Source organism: Gekko japonicus, unplaced genomic scaffold (assembly GCF_001447785.1).
Source record: "Gekko japonicus isolate JY-2015 unplaced genomic scaffold, Gekko_japonicus_V1.1 scaffold572, whole genome shotgun sequence".
NCBI lineage: Eukaryota > Metazoa > Chordata > Lepidosauria > Squamata > Gekkonidae > Gekko > Gekko japonicus.
In genome coordinates this window covers 501,787-527,338 of record NW_015167553.1, presented here as the reverse complement: position 1 = coordinate 527,338, position 25,552 = coordinate 501,787, and the positions used below count along the sequence as shown (strand labels likewise).

Here is a 25,552-nt window from a genome sequence, read left to right as displayed (position 1 = left end):
GAGCAGAGCATTGTATATGCCATCTCTTTCTCAGATTGCAGGTGGCAAAAATGAGAAGAAAGCCTACTGGTCAACAGGGGGCCAAAAACAGCAGCCACACCCTCACGAAACTGGAGTGCTGGGACTTGGACCAAAGCTCAGTCAGCCTGAAAGGGACACTGTCCTGAGCTCTGCAGAAGAGCAAGACAAAAGTGGGAAATGAAACAAAGAGGATCTGTAGTACTCATATGTATGCCTCACAGTGCAACTGACGTTTAGAGCTTCTCCAGTCTATGCCCATTAGTTTCATTGGACTTAGACCAGAGAATGTCAACATAGGATTGCATTATTGGTCACTTATGTCTGTCCTTTAGATTGGAGGCAAAAGGAAGAAAAACGGATGGAGGTAGGGGAGGCTTTACTTCCAATTCAGACATGGCTTCCATTCACTGTGACTGACCTAGAAGGACAGCTTTGTTTTCAACTTCTACTATTGCTGTGGTGTTGTAAAAGCCCATAAGAAACTTGAGAGTGCTATAGCGTTCTCTGCTGAATTAGCTATATTGTTCACTATGTAAAGTGAAATATTTACATATGGATACACTGCTGGGGCCCTACTCTTATCAGGAGGGATTTTGTGTTCTCAACTAATGATGTTGTAAGAAACAGCCAAGAACAGATGTGTAGGTTGCTTTTAGTGTGAGTATTACTCAGTTGCAGCAGAAAATGAAATTCTTTGTGCTACATGATATATGGGGCCTTGGCAGTTCTACTGTGATTATGACAATTTTCACTTGTTAGAGCAAGAAAAGCAAGGAGAAATCAAACTTTCACATTAACTTTTTTTTAATTTAAGCATCAACTACCACAAGCTGTACATTTACAGGCTCATATTCTTTGCCAGAAAAACCCAAGAAAATAATTCAACACTGTTCCTGAATCTATTATAAATTTTTAAAACTTGCTGAATGTACAAATTAATGTCCCCAAAAGCTTGATAAATTATACAACCCTCTCGCTCAATATCCACACTCTACAACAGCATTTTAAAATCCAAGCAGGCACATTGTTAAGAGAGTCTTTTTACAACCCAAATATTTACACAGCCTTTGTTGACACAGGTGGTACAGTTCCTTTACGTAACTGCCAAGGCTCACAAGCAACACATTCTAAAAGATATTTAGCAGCATTATCAAATGAGATTAAAGAAAGGACATCTTCTTGAGTGTGGTGTTTGCTTTAAACAAAAACATGTAAGATGTTTTTGTGCCTAAGTTCCGAAGAAAAATAGATTTCAAGGGATTTTGTATTTGTTTTGGTTTTTTGTAAGGGCATTAAGAATACTGTTGTAGGCAAAGCACTAATAAGAAGTTAACAGCAATTTAATAACATTTTAGTTCTAGTCCTGAGCGCAGAGTATATGTAGCTGCACAACTTTGGTCAACAAGAATATATGCTAACAGTTAACGGAGGTCCTATGACATCCTTGTTACCACAACATAGTCAGGTCAGTAATCTGTCTCAAAGATTTCCCCCTCCTCTCCAGTCTTAACATTTTTAACAGCAGCAAAACAAAAGTAAACTTTCTAGAATTTCCAATTCTCTTCTACTGAAGGCCATGGAAAGGAGGCAACGGATACAACAGAACACTCCATACACCCATGAGATGAAGTTTGGCTGAAAGAAGGGTCAGAGAGTGAGGTACGTGTTTCATATTGTCCAGTTACAGTTTTTAAGACTGCCATTCAAGCCAACAGACATCCAGTTTGTTTAACTTACAAGACTTACATGTACACACAATTCCAGCCATTATATGTGAGACAAGCATACATCACCAACAGACTAGTGTTTTAAAATACAGTACGTAGGGACAGCTCTTAAGGGCAGCAGTTTTAGCAGAATACAACACACTTAACAGGGCAGATGAGCTGTATCTTCCAGTTTTCTTTCCCCAACGAAGCAACTTTCAGGAAGAACACACACCATCTATCACCATAGCTGGAGACATAGTATGTTGGAACTCCTGATTAATTACTAGCAAGATCTTCACTTGTCTCTCCAGGATCTGATATCTGTCCATCCAGACTGCTGGGAGCTTTCCAGATCCTGACAGTCCGATCACTACCGAACAATAAAAATTACAATTTTATTGATGTATAGAGAAAAATTATTTTTAATATACATGGCCATGAATAAAACATCAACCTCTGCAACAGAAACTTTCCTTAAAGCAGGTGGAATCGGGAAGCGTGAAATGTGCATCAGTATTACAGAACAGAAACAAGGAACCTGCGAGTTTCATAGAGTTGAGAAATCTCATTCTCCACACTGGATCCCAATTTTTCTCCTCTTGATTGAAGGGGGTGAGAGGAAGCGGCAATGGGGGGAAGTGGTGACTGGGGTGGAAAGGGAGAGGACCACAGCCAGTTCTCCCAGCCTCCCACTAACCAGCTGGTCGGGAATGTGGAGAAATGCCCTCCACCCTAAAAGCCACTTCAATATTTTATTAATTGGGGCTGCAGCTCCACACACGCTCCATAGATGCTGCAAGGCTAGTAAAAGGATGGCAGAGGGATGAGTCATCTCTCTCTCCCAGTCACCAGCTTTAATTATGCTAATACCTCTAACCGAGGTAAGAAAAAATAGGTTTAGCATAGCACACCTTGCTAGAATGGCATGCTTAAAGGGGACAAAGATTTGGAAAGCCAAAAGGCTAGACAGTAATTGATTTTTCTTGAGGCAGGAAGACCAAAATGACTCTGGTAATGAATGAGGTAAAATGTCATGGGTTGATTGGCCATTACGGCCACCGGGACTTCTTCCAGTGGGTCAAGGGCCTCCCTGCCATCTGGGTAGGCCTGCGTAGTTGCCAAAAGGGCCTGGGTTGCAGAGACAAGGTCTGGCCCACCCAAGGAAGCAGATACCTGTCCCAAATGACTGGGGGAGGCAGGACCTGGCCTGCCTGAAGCCCATGCAGCCTGCTTCTCCTTCCCCCCATTTTTGGGGCACGTTCTGCATGTGTGGGTTTCCTGGCCATTTTCCCATCCCTGTCTGCCCTTGAAAAATGGTATCCAGTTCCAGTTCTATCGCAATTATTTTGTACTAAATAAAAAAAGGTTTAAAGTAGGCTACAACGTACACAATTCTAAATTTGTCCATAAACAAATTGTTGGTGGTGTTAGGGTGAAACAGACTCCTGTTTCAGTCATATAAAAACAGCAACAAAAGCATTAAGGGGTTAGCATCTCTATTTTAGCTTGTATTATTGTGTTAACCACATTTTCAGACTGTGGGGGAATGTAAATTATAAATATCTTGGAGTGCAATGCTTTGGTCTCCCCTTGGACTGATTTTTTTTGAAAGCTCACAATCTGTCAAATGAGAGAGATGGTTGAAATGCTACAGAACAATTGAACCATTTATTGTAGGAGGCTGTGTGGAATATTAAGTGCCACTTTCACATGTTTTTATACCCATGTGGGGTCCGTTATAACTCCAATTGTGTAGAAGAGTTGAAACACCTAGCTGACAGTAAGCCCTTTGAATTTCTGCATTTGGTGTAAAGTAATGAAAATTCCTGTCACTATTTGAGTAGAGTGGACGAGTCAGATTTCATTCCAGCTGTGACTAGGATGTAGAGAACACAAAAATAACTTACTCTGATGCTGTGAAGATCTGGCTGGAGTTGGTGCAGATGGCATTGATGGGACTGTCGTGTCCTTTCAACTCATTTATTGGTGCAAATGTATCTACATTCCAAAGCTTCAGAATGCCTCCACGGCAGCCACTGAGGAGGACAGGGGAACCAGGCACTAGTCCCAGAGCACAGACCCAGTCTTTGTGGGCATTAGGAACTTGCTGAAAAGACACAGCACACAATCAGGTTGAGAAACACCACCATTTAGACTCTGGGAGGGAAACTTAAAACTCTGAAAGCCACATCGGAAAATATAACAAAGTGGAGACTATTTTGCACAATTTAAGTGCATCCTTTCAAGCAATTTACATAACATTTTTATGAACCAAGTGGATAGCTTACAAAAGGCAAAGACTGCAAATCTCAATACAGAATACTCAAGTCACCTTGTGGCTCCTACACCTCTGCTACCACTCCAGTGACCAAAGTCTGAAGCCTTCCTCCAGTCTAAGGATGCTTCCTTTTCCTCCTATTGAAGGGACACTTAAGTGGGGGGAGGCTCCTTGGAGGAAGGCTGGATCCACACCAATAGATCTTAATACAAAATGTAAGTAAAACACATTTATATTGAGTGAAACATAGCTAAAAAACTGTGCTAGCTCACACTAATTCAGCTTAGAGGGAACACTGGTTATGACCACTGAGTTAAAGTGGGTGGGGGGGCGGGGGTTGTGCTTCTTTCTTCCAATCTTTTAACATTTTTACTAGTACATCACCATGCATATCCTTTGGAACCAAGATGGCTAGAAGATGCAACTTAAGAGGAGGACTGGGAATTAATCAGGATTCTGCTAGGAGCCACATCACAGGACAGTTGCATGAATGTTGACACATGTAATCTACAAGTCATTATGTCACACGTAACTTTGATGTACGTAAATTATGTATCTGAAATATAAAGTGTTGACTCAAGATTGACATTTCTGGCCCTTAACATCATTTTCTGGATGCAGATACATTTACAGTAACACCCTGAGCAGAGTTACAGCCTTCAAAGTCCAATTAAGTCAATCAGCTTAGAAGGGTGCAACTGTGCTAAGGATTTCACTATTAAAAAGCAAATCCTAAACTTTGCTGCCAACATGGAGTTTAAAAATTGCTCAGGCAGAAGGAGAAGAAGAAGAGGAGGAGAAGATTGGATTTATACCCCGCCCTTCACCTGGAGTCTCAGAGTGGCTTACAAACCCCTTTCCCTCCCCCTCCCCACAACAGACACCCTGTGAGGTAGGTGGGGCTGAGAGAGCTCTTTCTAGAACTACCCTTTCAAGGACAGCTCTGACAGAACTATGGCTTGCCCAAGGTCATCCAGCAGCTGAAAGTGGAGGAGTGGGGAATCAAACCCGGTTCTCCCAGATCCGCACACCTAACCACTACACCAGCTCCAGAACTCAGTTCTTGACAAAGAACTAGTGCTGACTAATAGACAGTGTACAGAGTTTATATATCTGATTCCTCAACTTTCCTAACAGTACCTGAATGAGGTCTTTTTGAGCCAAATCCCACTTTTTAATGCCGTTATCTCTGGATCCGCTAAAAAGGTTGTCGCCCATAATAGTAAGAGCTTCGATGCCATCATAATGGGGAGGCGCAAAGTTGTGTGTAGGACTTACTGTCCCAAGTGCTCCTTCAGTGACATCAAACATCTGCAATGGTAAAAATTTATTTATTTATTTCATTAGATTTCTTGACTGCCCTTCCCTGCTTGCTCGGGGCTCAGGGAGGTTTACAACAGACTAATTAAATACAATAAAGCCTGTTAAAACCATCAAAATTCAATAATAAAACATTCAGCATTTCAGTATTAGAAACCAATAAAAAACAAGATGGCATAGCTAGCATTCAGTCATGGGGGAGAAGGGGGGGTGCCAGGGAGATGTAAAAAATGGTTGCTGGCCTCAACCAATAAGTCAGGCAGAGCGCGGATGTCATTTGACAGAGAGTTCCAAAAGGCTGGGGCCATGGAACCACCAGAAGATTCTTATCTGCTGATCTCAGTGCCCTTCGGGGGGACATATTGGGAGAGGTGGTTCCGAAGGTATGTAGTTCCCTGACTGTTAAGGGCTTTAAAGGTAAGCACCAGAACCTTGAATCTGATCCAGTGCTCCACAGGCTACCAATGCAGCTCACACAGCATTCAATGGATATGCACCCTCTGTGGGGTCCCTCTAAGGAGCCACACAGTTGCATTTTGTACCAGTTGGAGTTTCCGGGTCAGCTTCAAGGGTAGCTCTACCTACCGCAAGTTACAGTAATCCAGCCTGGAGGTGACTGTTGCATGAATTACTGTGGCAAGGTCAGGGCTAGACAGATAGGAGGCCAGTTGTCTGACTTAGTGGAAAAATGCCCGCTGGGCAACATCGATGATCTGGGCCTCCATACATAGAGATGTAAAATTTCCGGAAATTTTGAAGATCGGAAAAAACCCCGTTTTCCCCCCGGTTTTTTTCGGGAAAAAACGGAAATTTTCAGAAAAATTGAAAACAATGCTACATTAACATTTCTTTTGTCTTTTCTAGATTGAAAGTCATTCTGTTACTTTAGGAACATAAAATATGAGTATGGACATTTTTACTTAGCATGAAATTATCACTAGCATATTAAAAATATAGTGTATCCAAACAATTATTACAAACAGAATACCCTCCCACATGCAAAAACAAACTGAAACTTTTTTATTTTCTTCTGACAATCGCACCTCCTAAAGGAAGAAATGCATCTTGTTCATGCATTGGAGAGTTCTGTTTGTAACCTAGGACTTGCTTGTCCTCAGTGCACAGAAATTAGATCAATCTGATACCATATATATATATATATTTTAGAAATTATCCCCCCCGAATTTTTCCGTTTTTTTTCCAGGCCTTCACATCTCTATCCATACATAGAGCAAAGTCCAAGATCACCCCCAGACTCCTGATGGTAGGTGCCAGTGTCAGAGGCACCTAATTTAGGACTGGGAGTTGGCTCCCCAATCCCGAATCACCCCCCCCCCCAGCCACAGAACCTCCATCTTAGCTGGATTCGGCTTCAACCGGCTTTGCTTCCCACCACGGCCTCCAGCCCCTCAGCCAGATTCTTCGGGGCAGAGTCTGGGTGGCCACCCAGCTACAAATATAGCTGGGTGTCATCAGCATATTGATGACACCCAAGCCCGAAACTCTGAACCAGTTGAGCAAAATCCTCAAAATGATCTTGGCATGTAATTAGTAAAATGTAAATTGGGAAATTTTACCCAAAGAATGCAGTGCCATGCCAATTCCTGCAGAATATATGGGACAGTAAAGGTAAAGGTTCCCTTGCTCGAAAGCCAGTCGAATCCGACTCTAGGGTTGCGGTGCTCATCTCCGTTTCAAAGCCGAAGAGCCAGCGCTGTCCGAAGACGTTTCCATGGTCATGTGGCCGGCATAACTAAACACCAAGACGCATGGAATGCTGTTACCTTCCCACCGAAGTTGGACCTATTTATCTACTTGCAATTTCTTGCTTTCGAACTGCTAGGTTGGGAGGAGCTGGAACTAGAGACAGGAGCTCACCCCGTCTTGCGGCACCCGGGTCTTGAACTGCTGAACTACTGACCTTCCACAGCCTGCAGTTCAGCGTCTTAACCACTTGAGCCACCGCAGCTCCATATATGGGACAGTACAGTTGCCCCAATTATTAAGTACATTTAATAATTTGTAAATTCAGTAAAATTTGAAGCCTCATCTGAAATAAATTTACAATACATTTATACACTCTCAGCATCTCCAACGACAGCTTTGAATTAAAAAAAAGCCTAAACAATTGCTGTTATAATTGCTATTATTACCACCCTCTTCCTACCACTGTATCACAGGAAATGGATGCCAAACTCTCTCTGTAGGATTTTGTCATGCTTTCATTTCTCACAAAAAACCCCTACGGTGCCATTTTTTCTGTGCAGATTTTGTATCCCTTTTTAGTTTCTCATAAGTGCAATATTCTCAGCAGCGGAACATATGAAAACGTTTAGCTGCCTTATGAAACAGACCATCGGTCCATCAAAGTCAGTATTGTCTATTGAGACAGGCAGCAGCTCTCCAGGGTCTCCAGTAGAGGTCTTTCACATTACCTACCTCCTGAACCTTTTACCTGCAGATGCCAGAGCTTGAACATGGGACCTTCTGCATGCCAAGCACATGCTCTACCATTGAGCTACAGCTTCTCCCCAAATAAATAAAATAATAAGTCCATTGGTACCTTTAAGTCTAACAAAATTTATTCCATCTATCATAAACTCTCATGTGTCAGAGCTCATTTCATCAGATGCATTAAAGGCTTACATTACATTAAGAAGGACATTTTATCATAAGGTTTTGAGAAGCAGACCTTACTTTATCAGGTGCATCTGAAGAAGGGATCTCTGACTCATGAAGGCTTATGCTAGAATAAATTATGTTAGCTCCTTAAGTGCCACTGGACTCCCACTACAGACTAACAAGACTACCAATCTGGAATGTTCAGATTTCTTGGAATGGTTTTAAACAGACATGACGATAGATGTATTGAATAAAGAGTTAACCCAGCAAAGAGCCTGCTTATTTTATCATCAAAACTGTAAAAGGAAAGTGCCAGAAGAGACGTGAGCAAGGAATTTGCTTTTTTCCCCTACAGAAATGAGGCTAGAAGAGTGTCAGTTTGATAAATGTTTGATCTCTAAAGGGAATACAAAAGCAATCTCAAATTACTTATCTACATAGTTTCATCTGGGATGAAAGGAGAGAAAGGAAGAAAACAGAAACCATAGACTATTCTGCTGTAGTAATAAAGTGCCAAAGACATGGGAGACAATACCTTTATACCATCACAAACAATTCTTTTAATGGCATCTCACAATAGTAAAAACATAATATCTGAGAAATTTAAAAAAACCCAGATTCTGCATAAAATAGAATTCCATTAAAAATTACCCTATATTGAGTGCCTACAAAATTTTTACTACGTATAGCAGCAGCAGCCAGTAAAAACTTTGCCACAAGTTCGGTTATGTCTTCCTCAGTGCTATTCAACAGAAATAGTAGTTTGTTCGGCCTGGAACAATCTAACACTCTACCCAAAATTGGTGATAAAATTTGTTTCCTAATGGAAGCATAATAACAACATTCAAACAGTACATGGTACACTGTTTCAATCATTTCACATGTATAAGGGCAAAGTCTACTGGCAGAGGGAATACCTTGGAATCTTCCAAATAAAATTGCCGAGGGTAAAACATTAAGCCCAGCCAGTGTAAAAATTCTGCGCAATTTTGGAGATTGCAGTTGGAAGAAATAACTGTGCAAGTATCCTACCATGGGAACTATCCCATGCTTCAGAGGGGAACAAGTCTTATTGGCTGCATTAAACAAGTTCCACAACTCTGCCTCCAGTAATCTGTTCCTTATTTTGTGGAACACCTCTGTTTCAAACAGCATCAGCATAGATTCAATAGAGATATTCAAGGATCTCGGTTTTTTCTCTATTATGACAAGCCCGGGTGAACCCTCAGTTTCAGTTAACATCTGATAACTATAGCTAGTGGGATCCGAGTTATAGTGCAGTCGGGCCCAATATTTGAAGGTCATAAGCCATGCCCTCGTAGACATAAGGCTTTGACCACAGTCCAGACAGAGGGCCTCGTAGAGGGAGCAAGGTGGAACACCTAGTATCTTTCTTTAAAAAAGCTCGAATGCACCTGTTCAATTGACTTATTAACTGCCTCGATCCACACAGGGGCTCCATAAAGTAGTTGGGGCTCTATTTTTATATTAAATACTTTTAACACAGATGGCACAAATTGGTTCCCCCTCTCTGAGAAGTAAAACCGTAGGAGGGCATTGACATTTGCTTTAAGGTTGTTAGTTGCTATCCTGCGCTGGAGTGTCTAATTTGTGGTGGCATGAAAATAAAGCCCTAGGTACTTAAAGTATCTTAGGCCGCGGTCACACGGACATCTTACCATGCTAGTTTTCCCGCAGTTCTTCTATCCGCGACATTTTATATCGCTTGGAGGTGGTCAGATGGCCCCTCTGTCTTCCGCTTCACTTGCGTGAAGCACTGATTACACAGCGTGCCATCCCCGCGGCGCGGCGGCGCGTTTAAAAAACAAACAAACCTGCGCATGTGCTTGTCTTCCCATGCGCTTGGGCGTACATACAAACTAATTAAAAAGACCAAAATAAAAGCTAACGCCTGTTTGCACATGCGCATAACTTAAACCGGAAACACAAAAAAAGGGAGGGGGGAGGGTAGCGCGGTCACGGCGGATTGCTGTCCAGATACCAAAACCGCGGATACAAAGCGCGAGATATCGGGAAAACACCTGTTCCAACGGGTGTCAGAAAACGCGGATAAAAATTGTGGAAACCGCGGGATTCAGCCCGGAAGGCGCGGGAGGCGGGTTTGCCTATATGGACAGGAAACTTTAAAGCGCGAGGGATCAGCAGCGAAGCCCACACTAAATGTCCGTCTGACCAGACCCTTACTTGCTCAAGCTTATGGTCGCCAATCCTCCATGTGAATTGCTTCCTAGATTTTGCAAAAACTAAGATTTTTGATTTCTCATAATTTAGTTCTAACTGGTTAATCTTACAGTAGTCCTGGAAGCTATTTAGAAGTCGGAGTAAACCCACGAGTGCAGGAAAGCAGGACCGCATCATCTGCATTTAACAAGATTGGTATATGGGCAGAGCCTAGCTTTGGACAATGTCCATCCACTTGATTTAAAAACGGAGCCAAATCCCTCAAGAAAAAATTAAAAAGGAGGGGCACAAGCACACATCCCTGCTTGACTCCTTTATTGGTAGAGAACTTGGGTGTCAATCTACCATTTGAAGAACATCTGATTTGGCACTAGGTAGCATTATACAGTCTACTAATACCTTTATGTAGTGGTCCTTTGAGCCAGTAATGATGAGATCCTGTCCACTGGATATGCTGTCTACGGTAAGGCACATGACAGGGCCCAGGTGTCCAGTTAATTTTCCTGTAGACTGAAACCTAGAAGCAGAGTAGGAATAGCCACAGTGTGACTTGTGCAGAATAGAACTTTAGTGATAATTATTTTAATGAGAAAGAGCAACACAGATTTGAAACAGATATCAGGATACACCCCAGCAAGTGCCTCTGAACAAGAAAAATTGCTAAAAGACAAGACAAGCAGAAATTCTCTCAAGTGGTCTTTCCAGGAGCTGATGACTTCAGTTTCTCCTTCTCCTGTCTTCCTCTCAGGACACCCACATCTTTCAGAATGCTTAGAAGGTGAGAGAAAGGCTGCCTCAGGCGGACTCCCTCAGACCACTGTTGGTCTGTGCAGAAACTGATGGCATAAGGTTCCTGCAGGATTCATAACTACAGGAACATCCAGTTTCAGAGAAAGAAGTTTACAGATTTCTTTGTTTCTTCCTGCTTCCACCAGGCACTGGTTTTATTTTCTTCTTCATGACCGCATAGGAAAACTACCAGACATTATGCCGGAAACAGATGCCACTGTAAATATCACTTTGGAAATGTCTTTTATTTATTTAAAATATTTGTTCCTATGGAGCTCAAGGCAGCTTTCTTTCTACGGAGCTCAAGACGGCTTATTTGATATTACACAAACCTGTGCCATTTTGTGTCCTTTCGGTTCATTTGCACATTTCTTTTCACCTAGCCAGGCTCACAACAGAGCTGAGCAGACTAACCTGTTACCTGACTCATGTGGTCCCCATTAATATCAGTTATGGGTATACCCAAAAGATTCTTTGGCCTGACTGAAACAAAAGGCACGGGGCAGCATCTTATACAGGACCTCTGGACTTTAAAGTATTAAGCGTGTGGGAGCACAATGCCCCAAGAATTCTTGACCTCAGAATGTCAGAGTGAGGGGAAAGGCATATTTTCTCTGTCCCCACCAAAAGGAAAAACTCTTGATCAAAGCAAAGAATTTATTAAAGGCAGCCTTTTCCTGGGAACAGCCTGAATATACCAGATATGCACTGATTAATATCCCCTTTGAACCTTCAGAGGTACCTCACACCTTCTTGGCCTAATACATGACTCTGGTTTCACAAAGTAACCAATCAGAAGATATTGTGATTTACTTAACAAATTCAGTTCCTGGGAACACTATAAATAATGCAGGAAAGCCCATTAGGTCATCCCTCAGCATACCTATGTCAGTCTTAACACCTACCCCAGCTGTATTATTCATGCTTATTCTAATATCCCTCTTCATAGATGTTAACTACATTATCCTATCAGTCCAAACTTTTCAGTGTATACCAATAAGGTCTCAGAGCCAGGGCTGCTACAGTGAGGATCCAGCCCAAGATCTACCAGTAACCATTCATCTCCAAAGTCCCGGTCCAATACCAGGAGAGATTCTGATATCAGACCAAGGTCAGGTTCTTAACAGAGGCTCCATGAGCTCTCTGATCTTTATAGATGACTTCTGTCCAGGGCCACCTGCCAATCACCAAAAACAATGCAGCTTTGGACCTGCCTTCTTCAGGACAGGTGAGATATGATTTCTCTTCCTCTATTCTGCCTCCTTCACTAATTTAACCTGATCTTACTACTTTCCCACGCCCCCTCTTAATTCTCCATCTCCTATTACGGGCCAGTTGGTCCTCCTCTGGCGGGCCCCTTCGCATTGTGTCCTGCTTGGGCCTTTCTTCCCATTATCCCAAGTTCCATTCTTGTTTATCCCACCACACCTTCTGGTCCCACTCTGAGCAGCCCATCTCTTGTCTCTGAGTTGGTTTGCTCTGGATGAGCCAAGCAAGAAGAATATAATTTGGGTCCCTCCCTAGCATAAAAACACACATAAGGATTGTACAGAGCTACTGGTATTATTTGGTCCCCTTGATGCCAACTCTTGCTTTTTTACCTTTCCATGCTGATTTCTTATTTCTAGTTTGTATTTTGCTGGTGCAATAAAGTTACTTTCTGGTTAAGTGCTTTGTTCCCTGCTCATCTTCCTTTGCCCAGGAATTGCTGTGTAAAAATGAGAGTTGTGTATACAATGGATGGAACTATTCCAATTTTTGCTCCCTGGTTGTGCATGTGGGCTGTTCACATGTAGGGGACACTCATGCATAATGGACCTTATACAGGTAATGTAATTGTGATGGGTGTGTGTGTGTGAAATTTCACAAGTGAAATGTGCGCTTTAGGGACATTATGAGAAGAAGGGTTCAGAGAATTCCATCTGCACTTATGGAGGGATATCTAAATCACTGTGGTCCAAAAATTACACAGGCAGCAGCTTTTGTGCTCTTTCTCACATGAAGCAGTGAGATTCCTCCCTATGGCAACTCTGCCCTTCTGTTTTGGAGTGGTGAACAGAGGCATAAAGAGGAACCGCTGAATGGGTTCCCACTGCACAGTCTAGGGCTTCCCACACAGGAGGCAGAGGAAGGAGCTTCAATGTGGCTGCTGCCGCCACACAACCACAGGCCTTCAAGTGGTGCCCAGAGGTGCCAACGCAGGTGCAGGAACATGGCTGTGTCTCTGTTCCTCTATGGAGTGTTACCCTGGACATGGCAGTTGCCGAATGGCAGATGTTGCCAGCTGCAACACCATGGCCTGTGATAACTTGGGATATAAGTAAATGATCTGGAAAACTTTACCTTTTCAGGTCCCACATTCTCACTGCATTTCCAGCAGCTGCATAGAGAAAAGTGCCAGTTGGGTTTAGGGCTATCTGGTTTATCTGGTTTTCCCCAGCTGGGATGGTCACCGTTCTATTAGTACTTCCAGAGCAAGTATCACCTGGCATCACCTGGCCTGAAGACCTTCATTTTGCAGAACACAAAGCAAGAGGAAAGTTAACAATTCTATACGAAGACAAAGAAACCCTCAGTAACCTCTAGTATTCTCACAAGCACATTTTGTGCAATAGGAACAGTGGACAAACAGAATATGAGCATAGAGATGTTGCTTTAAAAAGTGCACAAACACATTTAGAATGGACATTCCAATATATTTGTACACTAAACACTTATAAATATAAGTCTAGGCTCTCTCAAATATTCTGAACTGGTGAAAAGGAAACTCACAGCAAGCTCTCCAGGTAGGGCAGAAGTGAAATGACCCCACCATATAACTTTTCTAATTACTTAAAGTCATCACCTGTGCTTGTGTTTCAAGATTCCCGGTGCATCTTGCAACACTCTCAAGTAGCCTCCAATAAAAGGCACATGCACCCCCTCCAGATCCTCAAGAAGTTTTTTCAAGTGTCCCTCCAAACTACTGCCAAAGACACAGAAATTTTTGCTCGTGCAATTTGGTAGCAATATCCAGATATCTACTTACAATGCACCTAGTTCTGTATTAAAATGGGGCAAGAACATCTGAAACAGCTTTCCTGTACCTCCTTTTCATCCCACACTAGACACTATTGTAATTTCTTTAAGGTATCCATTGTAAATCAGTACAGGATTCAAATGAACAGAAATGAGGTGGAAGGATTTTAGGTTAGAAGTTTGACATTATATACAATCTTCTCTCCTTCTAAGCTATCAGTCACATTTAATTATTTTTTTTAAAAAAATATGTCTTTTAGAGTTATAACTCACGTTAGTGTTCGGATACACTTGGCAGAATCACGGATGTCCCACACCTTAATATAAGATGTTGAGATTGTGAAGACCAGGCTAGTATAATTACAGTATTTTACAGAAACAACGTTGTTGGGATGGCCACCCAAAGACATTATTTCCTGTCCAGTCACCAGATTCCATACTTTACAAGTGCGATCTAAACACATACACACAAGAAAAAGAAATAAGAAAATGAACAGTGCTGCAAAGTGCTGCAAAGTTATGCCCAATGCAGAGATAACCTTCAAGTTTGTGAAATGACCAAGAAGCACCACTGAACTGAGCGGGCTCCACACCATTACAATAGGCCAGTGATCCCTCACATGATCTCTGTGGGTGCCAGGGGATGTCCTGGTGCCTATTTGCTTCTCCAACAAAGGATCTCCCTTCTCAAAGTAAAGAGCGAGTTCTGGCTTTCCTCCACCTCATTACTTCAGAAGAAGGAAGTGCTTCAGAAGAGCCCAAGAAGAGTCAGTCTTCACCTTTGTGTCTGCAGGGAGCACCTACTTGGAAACAGCTGTCTCCAGGGGTCATTTTGTAGAAAAAGAGGTGCAGCAGCTCATTAGCATAACTCATTAGCATAACTTATTTGCATATGCCACACCCCCTGACATCACCGGAAGTGTGTCAGAAGGCAACACCCACCACTCAGGCTCCACCCCTAGGAACTGGCTTTCCACTCTGGGGGCTCTCATTCCAGTCCCAGAGTAGCCTACCTGGGCCCAAAGACTTTAATGGAAAAACCATTCCACATTTTCTTTGCAACTTTTTTTGTGCTGCAATGTATTTCAGTGGAGCCCATGCAAGTCAATTGGCATTTCTGACTCATTATCTCCAATGGGCCTTCAAGCCTCTCCCATTGTTTCCAATGAGCAATCCTGTCATTCCTTTTATACATCCCAGTTAGTTGTCCCTTTAAAACTGTACCACACCATTTTAAGTAACAGCAAAATGAAGAGCATGAACATGTACAGAATGCACATTTCTTGCCAATGTTCTTTCTGGGCTGCACACAGGGCAAAAGGAAATTTTAAAGTGTCTCTGGAAATTTTAAAAGTCTTTTGTTGAACCCCTTTAAGGGAAGAGGCCATAGCTCCATGGCAGAGTATCTGCTTTGCATGCAGAAGGGCCCAGGTTCAATCCCTGGCACCTTCAGTTACAAGGATCAGGTAGGAGGTGATGCAAAATACTTTTCCCTGAAATCCTGTAAACCCATTGCCACTCAGAGCAGACAATCCAGACCCTGACAGACCAAGGGTCTTACTCAGTCAAATGCAGCTTCATGTCAGCCAATAATGCAGAGACAGCAGTGTGCAGGATGGCACTCTGCTCTCTTTGCACAACTCGCACACCGCCTGACATATTCAGTACTTAAAACCTGTTAAGTGGTTAACAAAAATTAAAAAAACAAAAAGAAAAAAAAGAACAGCACCACAAATGCTTCAAGAAACATGCCCTTCCTTTGAAGGAAACAAAAATGAACACTATGGACAGTTCAATAGAAACTCTTCAGTGTCTTAAAATGAATTTCCAAAGATTGCTAGATAAAGTTTAAGGATATGCGGTTTCAAATGATTCCCTGTTATCAAGCACTTTGAAAGATTTTTTTCCTTTAAAGTCCAAATCAGTAGTTCATAAAATGTGAATTAAATTTATATTTTGCAGTTCTAGTTGGTTGTTACTTACTCCACACTCTCTTGTATTAATGTTTTTAAAAAGTTGCCCCAGGGTTATACAAGACCACATCAATTTACGAATTTATCATACATCACCCCATCTTGCTAGCTTAATATTTAACTTTCCAAAAAAAAGTATAGGTCAATGTTTACATTACCTGAAATGCTCCTGTATGGAAGAAGATTGATTAATTACTGCATTTAAAAATAAAACATTTCAAATGACTTTTTAAAATTCAGATAGCACAATAATACTTAAAAAAAAACAACCCAGGCTAAAAACTGTCTGCCTTCCTGACTGAAGGTTTTCAGCTGTCCACAAGACCACTAGTTCTGTTGTGATTCCATCAGAGTATATTCATGAACATTCCAACTGTTTAGACTAAATGCATAAGTAATTAGAACCTTGATGAACACTGAAGTTTCTTTGAGGGATAGGAGAAAGGTCAGTGAACAGAGAGACTGAGCACAGAGCGGGAAGAAATCCCATGGGTACATATTATAAAGCAACAATATCGCCTGTAACACTGAAAGCTTTTTTAACCTCATCTATAGTATGGGTGCATGTGGTTAAAAGAACAGATATGTGGCACCTAAGTCATTTTAGATCACTGGGTATGACATGTAGGCCCACAACTTGTACATGCTAGAAATGTAGCGACATAGGAGGACTTAGGGGCATTAAACTGACAGTTTTATAAAGACTGTTGATCTTACTGTATGTTGTCCATTTGACTGCATCCATCTTAGATGCTGTGGTTTGCAGGTATTTCTACTCTTCTTCCCCTTTGCCCTTCTTCACCCCTGATCTCCCAACTATTCTGTTATGCCTTCTATTTATTTACAAAATTTATGTCCCACCTTTCTGCCCTCACAACGGCCACGAAGGCAACCAACAGTTTAAAACATACACAATAAGACCCAATTTAGGATTGGTTCTCACATATATACACATCACTTTATAATTCAGCTGAATGTGTGAACACCACTGAAAACCAATCTGAAAGCTCTGCCTGAGGTTTGATCTATGATGGTTCATTGCATACCTGCAAGTCTCCAGTTGGCATTCCAATAATCAAATACTACACGTTTGGCCACAGAAAACAGAACTTCTCACCAATGTACCATAGAAACTGTTTCTTGTCAAGCTTACAGGATAAACAAGGGAACTGTAGGGACCCAGATTCATACTACAAGTAAAAAATTAAGCCTGTTGAGAATTTTGAAGGTTTTCCCACCAACAGTCAAAAAATAGCTGGGGAGTATGGAAACAATGCATGTGATGAAGAAGCAGTCTCAAATTGTCTTCCTCTGCCAATTGCTCACCAGTTTTCTTTGTGTAAATTCCCACTAGGAACTGGGAAGGGAAGGAACGGAAAACTAGCCCTAAAGAGAGATAAACAACTGATAGAGGCAGAGAGCCAAGGGTTTCTCCTTCGCTAAGTGTTCAGTTTCTGTCTTCTTCAACTCTTTCTGCCTATAGATGGCCCAGTCTTCAGAAGCCTCAATAAACAAAGCTTTCATTTGGTTTGGATGGCTCTCCTTTACTAGCCCCATCACTGCCTGAGGAGAATTTAGAAAGTTACGTACAAAGAGAGACAAGATGTACCTTTTGATCCAGTGAAGAGGAGATCGTCAGTTGAATCAACACAAAGCACAGCCTTAGTGTGACCTTCAGCAATATGGATACACTGAAGTGGGGAAGATCTGACACACTTTGAAGGAGGGAATGGGTTGATTATGCCTCTACATAAAGAACAAAGGAACAGTGTATTAATCTTAGCAGGGTCTCTCCTCCACAGATGTTACTATCCCATCCCTCAATTCCCCCGGCAGCCTCACAACTTGCAGATTAAGGAAGGAAAAGTATTACAGGGCAGATTTTGTTGTACTCCATATTCAGATTATCTCTGCCCTTGCAGTCAAGGTAAAATCAACACACTGTCTCACAAAATATTGGAATGTTGGGGTTTTACCATTTTAGGAACCATTGGATCTCACTGCTTTTAACATGCTCATTTAATAAACTTCAAGAGGATAATATTCCCTATCTGATGCTAGACAGTGACCCAAACACAACCTGCTTGGTTGCCAAATCTCTGTCTAGCATATTTTCCTTTAGTAAATAATGTATTATTATTCTAGTTATTGCTCAAGTTCATCAGATCATAGGAGCTCTGAAAAGGAAAGAAAGAGAAGAAGGGAAATATGTTTGGTCTATTTGCTAGTCATACATTCTGTTGGCCAGGCACAGCAAAGCAGATTATGGGCCACAACAGATGGGTCTGGGGTCCCCCACCTTGTATCAGACATAACACTATCATGTGTGATATAGGGGTTCCCCTCAGTTCCTCTGTATTGCCTGATTAGTATCAGGACCATAGTGCAGATCCAGAAGGGGCTTCAGCCTCCCCCACCTTCTCCATTTTCCCAGTCTGAAACAGTCTGGAGGGGATGCTACTAGACCTGTTTGGGAAACCTACATGCAGCCCAGGGAACATGTGAGTTTCCCCAAATAATGCTCCATGGGGCTGTTTCAAATTGGAAAAATGGAACAAGGAGGGAAGCTAAACTAGGATGCTGATACTAATCAGGTCAAGGGATACATCACCCACTGAGAGCCAGTTTGGTGTAGTGGTTAAGTGTGCGGACTCTAATCTGGGAGAACCGGGTTTGATTCCCCACTCCTCCACTTGCACCTGCTGATGTGACCTTGGGTCAGTCACAAGATCTGGAACAGCTGTCCTTGAAAAAGAGCAGTTTGTGTCAGAGTTCTCTCAGCCCCACCCACCTCACAGGGTGTCTGTGGTGGGGAGGGGAAGGGAAAGGAGTTTGTAAGCCGCTCTGAGACTCCAAGTGAAGGACAGGGTATAAATCCAATCTCTTCTACTTCTTCACTGGTGGCTAGGCCTGCCCATTCTTCCAGACCAACCGCAGCCATTAAGAATTACTGGGCAAGCACTCAGAATGCTCAAATCAGAGGCATGGGGGGGGGGGGGGTATTGCATGCAATAGTGTGCCTTCTGCAGCCCAGCTCAGCCCACCCTCCTATACCTAATTCTGTGTCAACAAAACATAAACAACCTATTCATTAGAATCAATTTATGTTTTTAAGATAACTTTTTTTGGGGGGGGGGGAGAATAAGTGCCAGGAGACAGAACATAAGGATGTCAGACCCTCACTGCTCTGCATGTAACTGCTTCACCAGCTCCATCATGGGGTCTGCAACATCAACTACTCTCATGGGTACCAAATGAAGTTTTACTGTTAAGTGCTAAACAAGCAGCCTCAGTGCCATCATTCTTTGATGAAGCCATGAATATTAGACAAGACTGAGATCATGACAACACAAAACAGGACTGATCCAGAGCAACAGAATTACCTTAACGAATTTTCACAAGTGAACTATCGGGCCAATGGACACATTATGGGGTTCTTAGGATGGGTCTGGTTTGGCACAGTCAGGTGTGAGTTGCTTGTTCTCCTCCACTGACGATTCTAGATTTGGATCATGTGGGCATGGAGAAGGGGCTCCAGCCTTCCACCAGTGCCATTTTCCTGGCCTGAAACAGCACTGGGAGGTACTATTGATTCCACTAAGGAAAAGAGCTTTGATTTTTGAAAGCTTCGCGACCCCATGGACCAGATCACGCCAGGCCTTCCTGTCTTGAAAGCTTACACCTTGGAAAATCTTGTTGGTCTTTGAGGTGCTACTGAATCTGAATCTTGCTCTTCTACTCCAGACCAATGCAGATACCCCCCTGCAACTATCTTCATGGCTTATAATAGAATATATGATTTTGTAACATTTTTCTAAACGTTGCTAAGGGATGAAACAGAATATATGATCAAATTCCACATCCTGAATTTAACATCTTGAAATGATCTTTAATGCATGACAGTATGAAAGAACAGGTGGATGTGTCTATATTGGCACTGACTGATGATTTACTCCTTTCTGGATTAGACCATACTGATTTAAAAGCAACCTCTAAGCTAAGGAACCGGATAGCCTACTGAAATGTTAATGACATTTTTCTTTAATTGTTTTTTCCAAAAAAACTCACCAAGCATAAGAACAGTAAAAACAGGCTGCTTACCTGTAACTGATGATCTTCAAGTGGTCATCTGTGCATTCACACCCTTGGGACTCCAGGCACCTGCACCAACCCTGAGCGGTGACTTCTAAGCTCCTAAAGGATCTTTCGCGCCCCCTTCCCTGTGCATGCCTAGGAACTCCACTGCGCGTGCTCAGGGCGGGGTGCAAAGATCCCACCAGTTCCTTCTGACAGCTGTCCAACCCACACAAGACTGTAGGCTGCCAGCAGAGGGGAAGGTCAAGCAGGTGGTGTGAATGCACAGATGACTACTCGAAGATCATCAGTTACAGGTAAGCAACCTGTTTATCTTCTTCGTGGTCTCTGTGCATCACACCCTTGGGAGAGTAGCAAGCTCTAGCCTACCGGGTGGTGGGTGATGGCAGCTACTCAACTGCACTCATCCCACAGCAGCACAGCCACTGGCTCGAACATCTAAGGTAGGCATCACCCAGGTCGCAGCTCTGCAGATCTCCTGCAAGGGGGTACCTCTGAGGAATGGCGTGGACGTGGCCCTCACTCACGAGGAATGCACCTTAACCAGACCTGGAAGCGGATATTTAGCCAGGAAGTAACATAACTTGATCATCTCCACTATCCACTTTGATAGTCTTTGGGCTAAGATTCCGAGCCCTTTTGTATGTTCTGCATAGAAGGCAAAAAGGCAAGTGTCCTTATGCAGGTCTATCGTTCTGTCCAGGTAGAACAGGGGAACTCTCCAAACATTCAGTAGATGGGTGGGGGAAGAAGGTAGGTAAGGAGACTTCTGCTTGAAGGTGGAAGTCTGAGATGATTTTCAGGAGAAACTTAATATCTGGGAGTAAGGATACTCCTTCCCCATGGAAATGCAGATAAGGTGGGTTGCATCTGAATGTTCGCAGCTCACCCACACGTTTGGCAGATGTAATGGCCACCAAAAAGGCTGTCTTCCAGGACAACAGTTGAAAGGTGCATGTGGCCATGGACTCAAAAGGCTGTCGAGGTAGACTGTGCAAGACAAGGGGCAGGTCCTATGTGGGAATGGGTTCCTTTACTGGGGGGTAGAGACGGAGTAGGCCCTTCAAGAAGCGTTAAGTGTCCAGGTGGGCAAATACAGAAAACCCATCCATATGACTGTGGCAGGCCAAGATGGCAGTGAGGTAAACCCGCAAAGATGCATGACTCATGCCCTTCTCCACCAGCGTGAGGAGGTAGTTAAAGATGAGAGGAAGGCCCGCTGTGGTCAGGAAAACCCCCTGGTCCCAAGCAAAAGACTCAAAATTCATCCATTTGTATGAGTAGGACCGCCTCATGGATTGTTTTCTACTATTTATCATGACATCCTTCACCCTTTGGGAGAAAGAGTCCAGGCGATCCTCCACACCATCAGTTTTAGATGGGGAACATCGTGATGAATGATCTTCCCCCCATAAGAGAGGAGGAGGTCTGGGGCAGGGGGGAAGTGATGGAACTCTCCCTGGGATAGGTGGAGGAGAACAGGGAACCAGGGTTGCCAAGGCCACCAGGGAGTGATGAGGATGCACTCTGGTTTCTCCCTCAGGATCTTGTTGACTACCTTGGTGACTAGTGGAATCAGAGGAAACATAAAAAAAGGTTTGACCATGGAATGAGCCGGCCATCTCCCATCGACAGTGGGTACACGCCTCCCCTGCAGTAGAAGTTCGGGCATTTCCTGTTGTGTCTGGTTGCGAAGACGTCTATGGTTGGGTATCCTCACCGGTCAAAAACTGGGCGAAGGTGAGTCCAGTTTATTTCCCATCTATGCAGCTCGGCACCGCCACTGCTCAGGCAGTCTGCTTGGGTGTTCTGCTCTCCTGGCAGATGTGTGGCTACCAGGAAGATTCCCTGCTGTAGGCACCACGACCACAGATTGATCGCCAGGAGGCAGAGCCTCCTGGATACCGTCCCCCCCTGATGGTTTATGTAGCTTATCACTGTAGTATTGTCTATGAGAACAGATACAACCATTCCCCACAGGGTCAGCAGAAATTAGAGGAGAGTGAACTGAATGGCCAGGAGCTCCAGAAAATGTATATGCTGGCGACGTTGAGGGTCTGTCCAGACTGAGCCCACCAACATGCCCTTGAGGTGAGCCCCCCATCCCCACACAGAGGCATCTGTAGTGACAGTCTCTGAAGGGGTGGGGTGTTGAAAGGGAGCCCCCTCCAGTAGATTGGGTTAGTGTCCCCACCAAAAGAGGGACAAACAGACATGCTGAGGTATCAGGAGATTCAATGTCCAATTCGGCCTGCATGGGAGTCACTGAGGACTTGATTTTGTTAGAGGTCGAGCTCAATGATATCGGTATCAAAAGGGTTTGCTCTGTCAGATTCGACACAGGTTTCTGATGGCGTCAACGTGTCAAGATCGATGTGTCGACTGGGTTCTTCGATGCCTCTTGGATTGGTGATCTGGAGTGATAGGAGAGCATAGAACGCTGGTCCCAGTCTGGTGGTCCCTGTAACTGGAGTCACGGAAAAGGTGGAGGGTAAGTGCCATAGAAGAATTGGAGTTGGTGCTAATCCCATGGCAACATTGACTGTACGTGCCACTGGGGTGGTTGGGTATCGTGGGCAGCACCTAGCTCTCGGTCTGCAGTGCTATGGTGCAAGTTGTCACAAGCACCTTGCGATCAATGGTGATGGGTGCGGATGGGCGCTGGTGGCGGAGAGCTGTTTCTATTCATCGATCCCAATGAGGAGGAGCAGTGATAGCTTTGCTGGGTAAGATTGATTTCATTGACCTCGGACTCAGAGAGGCTGAGAGGTTGCGACGCACCATGGAGTTTTGCTACCCGGGAGTTCACTTGATCTGTCTGTTGTTGGGTTCATGCCGACTGAATAGAGATCGGGTCCGGTGACTGTGCCACAGCCTCTGCATCTGTATGATGATGTGCCGGGTCCAGCATAGGGCTCTTGGCCCAAGACGGTTGGCTAGGGCACGTCTCTTTGCCCTTGTGCGGCCCATGGACTTTCTCCTTTTTGCGTTTCTTTGTAGGAGAGTCCAACTTCGCAGTCAAGCCCGGTCTCTTTGATGTCAATATCAACTGGTTCTACTGAGTAGAGTGTCGAGTTGGGCCTGGCAACTGGTTGGTCAACCCCTCGGCCATTGCAGACTTAGTAGCCATTTTGGGTGGGGCCAGGGCTGATTCCAAGAGCTCGGTTTGCAAGCAAGTGGTTCTGTTTTTCCTGGTCTGCTTCAAAAACTTAGTGCAGTGGGGGCCTCGCCGAGGCATAATAAACACAGGGAGTGGCCGTTGGTAGCTAGTTTGCTCCCACAGCAAGAACACTGTTTGAAGAATCCCCACATAGACCAAGTAGGAGAGAAGAGTAAGTTGGTTTTGTAGGGTTTGTAGGGAAAAGAATGGAGCTAAAGTAGAGAAGTTCACCAACCGGAGCAAGGAAGAACACATCCTATTCGTGGTCAGAAGAGAACTGGCGGGATCTCTGCGCCCCGCCCTGAACATGTGTGGTGGAGTTCCTGGGCATGCGCAGGGAAGGGGGCGCGAAAGATCCTTTAGGAGCTTAGATGTCACCGCTCGGGGTCAGCCCAGGCACCTGGAGTCCCAAGGGTGTGATGCACAGAGACCATGAAGAATATACATAGGATTCACAGTGAAAGGAGTGTGGGGTTGGTAGGGAATGTGGCCTGTTACTGAGCTTTGATTCTATACTCACAACCACCAGTTCATGAGGATTAGAACTTTACCATACCTATCCTCATGTCCGCCCCTTTGCCAGTTTCATCTCAAATCTGAAAGGATTCTAAGTTACATATATGTCAGATAATTTACATCAGAATGAGCCAATGTCTCAGTGATAAAAACTTGACATCTGAGCTCTGAATCCACAGGAGATTTAGTTAGCATACAGTTCTGTATTGAACAATCCAACATTACAGTTCCATCAGGATCTATCCATGGTAAAAGTTGCTGTTCTTTATTACTGATTTGATAACCAGAGAGCATAAACTGCATATGAAATGAATATAGGAGGGTATGGCAAACATTTTCAGTAGAACCAAAATGAAAAGAAATAGCAATAAATGTGTGTGTGGGGGGGTTCATACAAAATAAAAGTTTATATACTTTGGAGCAAAGTGTGTCAACTCTTGAAGAAACCATCAAACGCTTAAGAAACAAATTAAGAGAAAAACTAGGGAACTGTAGGTTACAATCTATAAACTAAGCAAAATGGGTCCTTAGTTTGAACTGTTTAATCAATTTGTATATTTATTTATAAGTGAGTGAAGTCCTCATGCAGCAATGTCATCAGCTCAGTATCCTGTAAAGAATCATGCATCAGTATTTAAAACAGCATCTTCTCCAGGTTGCTCTTCCCTGTTCCTTAAGATATCCTGATTAACCTGTGCCACTGCTTCGATCTTTTGCATAGGCAAAGTTTTCCAGGGTAAAGAGCAGGGCCTTTTCTATCATGGGAAGGAACTTCCTGCCAAAAGAGGTCCATCTGCCACTATCCACATCAGTTTCCATCAACAGGAGAACAGAGCAGAATGGTGTCGTGATTAGGGTGTCAGACCAGGATCTGGGAGAGCCATACTGAAATCCACATTCTGCCACAGATGTTCACTGGATGACCTGGGCCAGTCACTCTCTGTAAGACTAATCTTCCTTATAGATTTGTAGTGAGTATAAAATGGAAGAAAGAAGAATGGTTTACTGCCCTGAGGTCCTTGGAGAAAAGGCAGAATAAAAATGTACTAAACGATGTTTATTATTATTTTACACATTTTTACCCCATCTTATCTCCTCAGACTCCAAAATAACAAATTCTGCTGAAGGAGGCCTTTCCTAGCTTTTCATAGCACACACATGATATTTATATTCTGCCTTTCAGTATAAAGATATATGACACAGTGTTGCAACATTAGAACAAGCAGGAGTCTTTTGGGGCTGGAGCACTGCTCTGGCAGCCCAGGAGACAGCAGAAATGGTGGCACAGCAAGCCCCACCCCCAGCTCCCCACACTGAAGCGCTGGGGCCAAGGGGAGGCCCGAAGAGCCCCACAGCCGGGTCCCTCGGGGCTGCGCAGAAGCGTTGGGGCAGGGGAAGCCTGGATAGCCCCGCAGCCGGGTCCCCCAGGCCCGCGCAGGAGTGCTGGGGGCCAGGGGAAGCCTGCAGAACCCCGCAGCCGGGTCCCCCGGGCCTGTGCAGGAGTGCTGGGGCTGGGGGCAGGCCCGGAAAGCCCTGCAGCTGGGTCCCCCGGGCCTGTGCAGAAGTGCTGGGGCTGGGGGAAGCCCGGAGAGCCCCGCAGCTGAGTCCCCTGGTCCCATGCCTAAGCGGTAAGTAAGGGATCGGGGGTGGGTGGGGGTGGCAGGGGCTTGATGGGGGGTGGGAGAGTCTCCCTTCCTCCCTCCCTCCATCTCTTTGCCATCTTTCCCTCCTTTCCTTTTCTTTCTTTCCTTTTCTTTCTATCTTTCCCTTCTCTTCCTTCCTTCCTCCCTTTTCCTCCTTTCCTCTCTTTCATTCCCTCCTTTCCTTCTCTCCTTTTCCTCTTTCGCTC

At 44.0% G+C, this 25,552-nt stretch overlaps 1 protein-coding gene across 2 annotated transcripts in view; it reads right to left on the bottom strand.

Moving 5' to 3' along the window:
* Window positions 1–860: 860 nt before the first annotated feature.
* Window positions 861–25,552, bottom strand: part of KIF21A (kinesin family member 21A) — a 152,720-nt gene continuing 128,028 nt past the window's right edge. For both annotated transcript variants that reach the window (XM_015413713.1, XM_015413712.1), the window contains 7 exons: window positions 17,542–17,678; window positions 14,233–14,413; window positions 13,285–13,449; window positions 10,552–10,669; window positions 5,149–5,319; window positions 3,638–3,837; window positions 861–2,100 (listed from right to left, as the gene is read on the bottom strand). In XM_015413713.1, coding sequence (XP_015269199.1) covers window positions 2,007–2,100; window positions 3,638–3,837; window positions 5,149–5,319; window positions 10,552–10,669; window positions 13,285–13,449; window positions 14,233–14,413; window positions 17,542–17,678 — 1,066 coding nt within the window. In that variant the 3' untranslated portion in view covers window positions 861–2,006. The remainder of the gene's footprint in view (window positions 2,101–3,637; window positions 3,838–5,148; window positions 5,320–10,551; window positions 10,670–13,284; window positions 13,450–14,232; window positions 14,414–17,541; window positions 17,679–25,552) is intronic.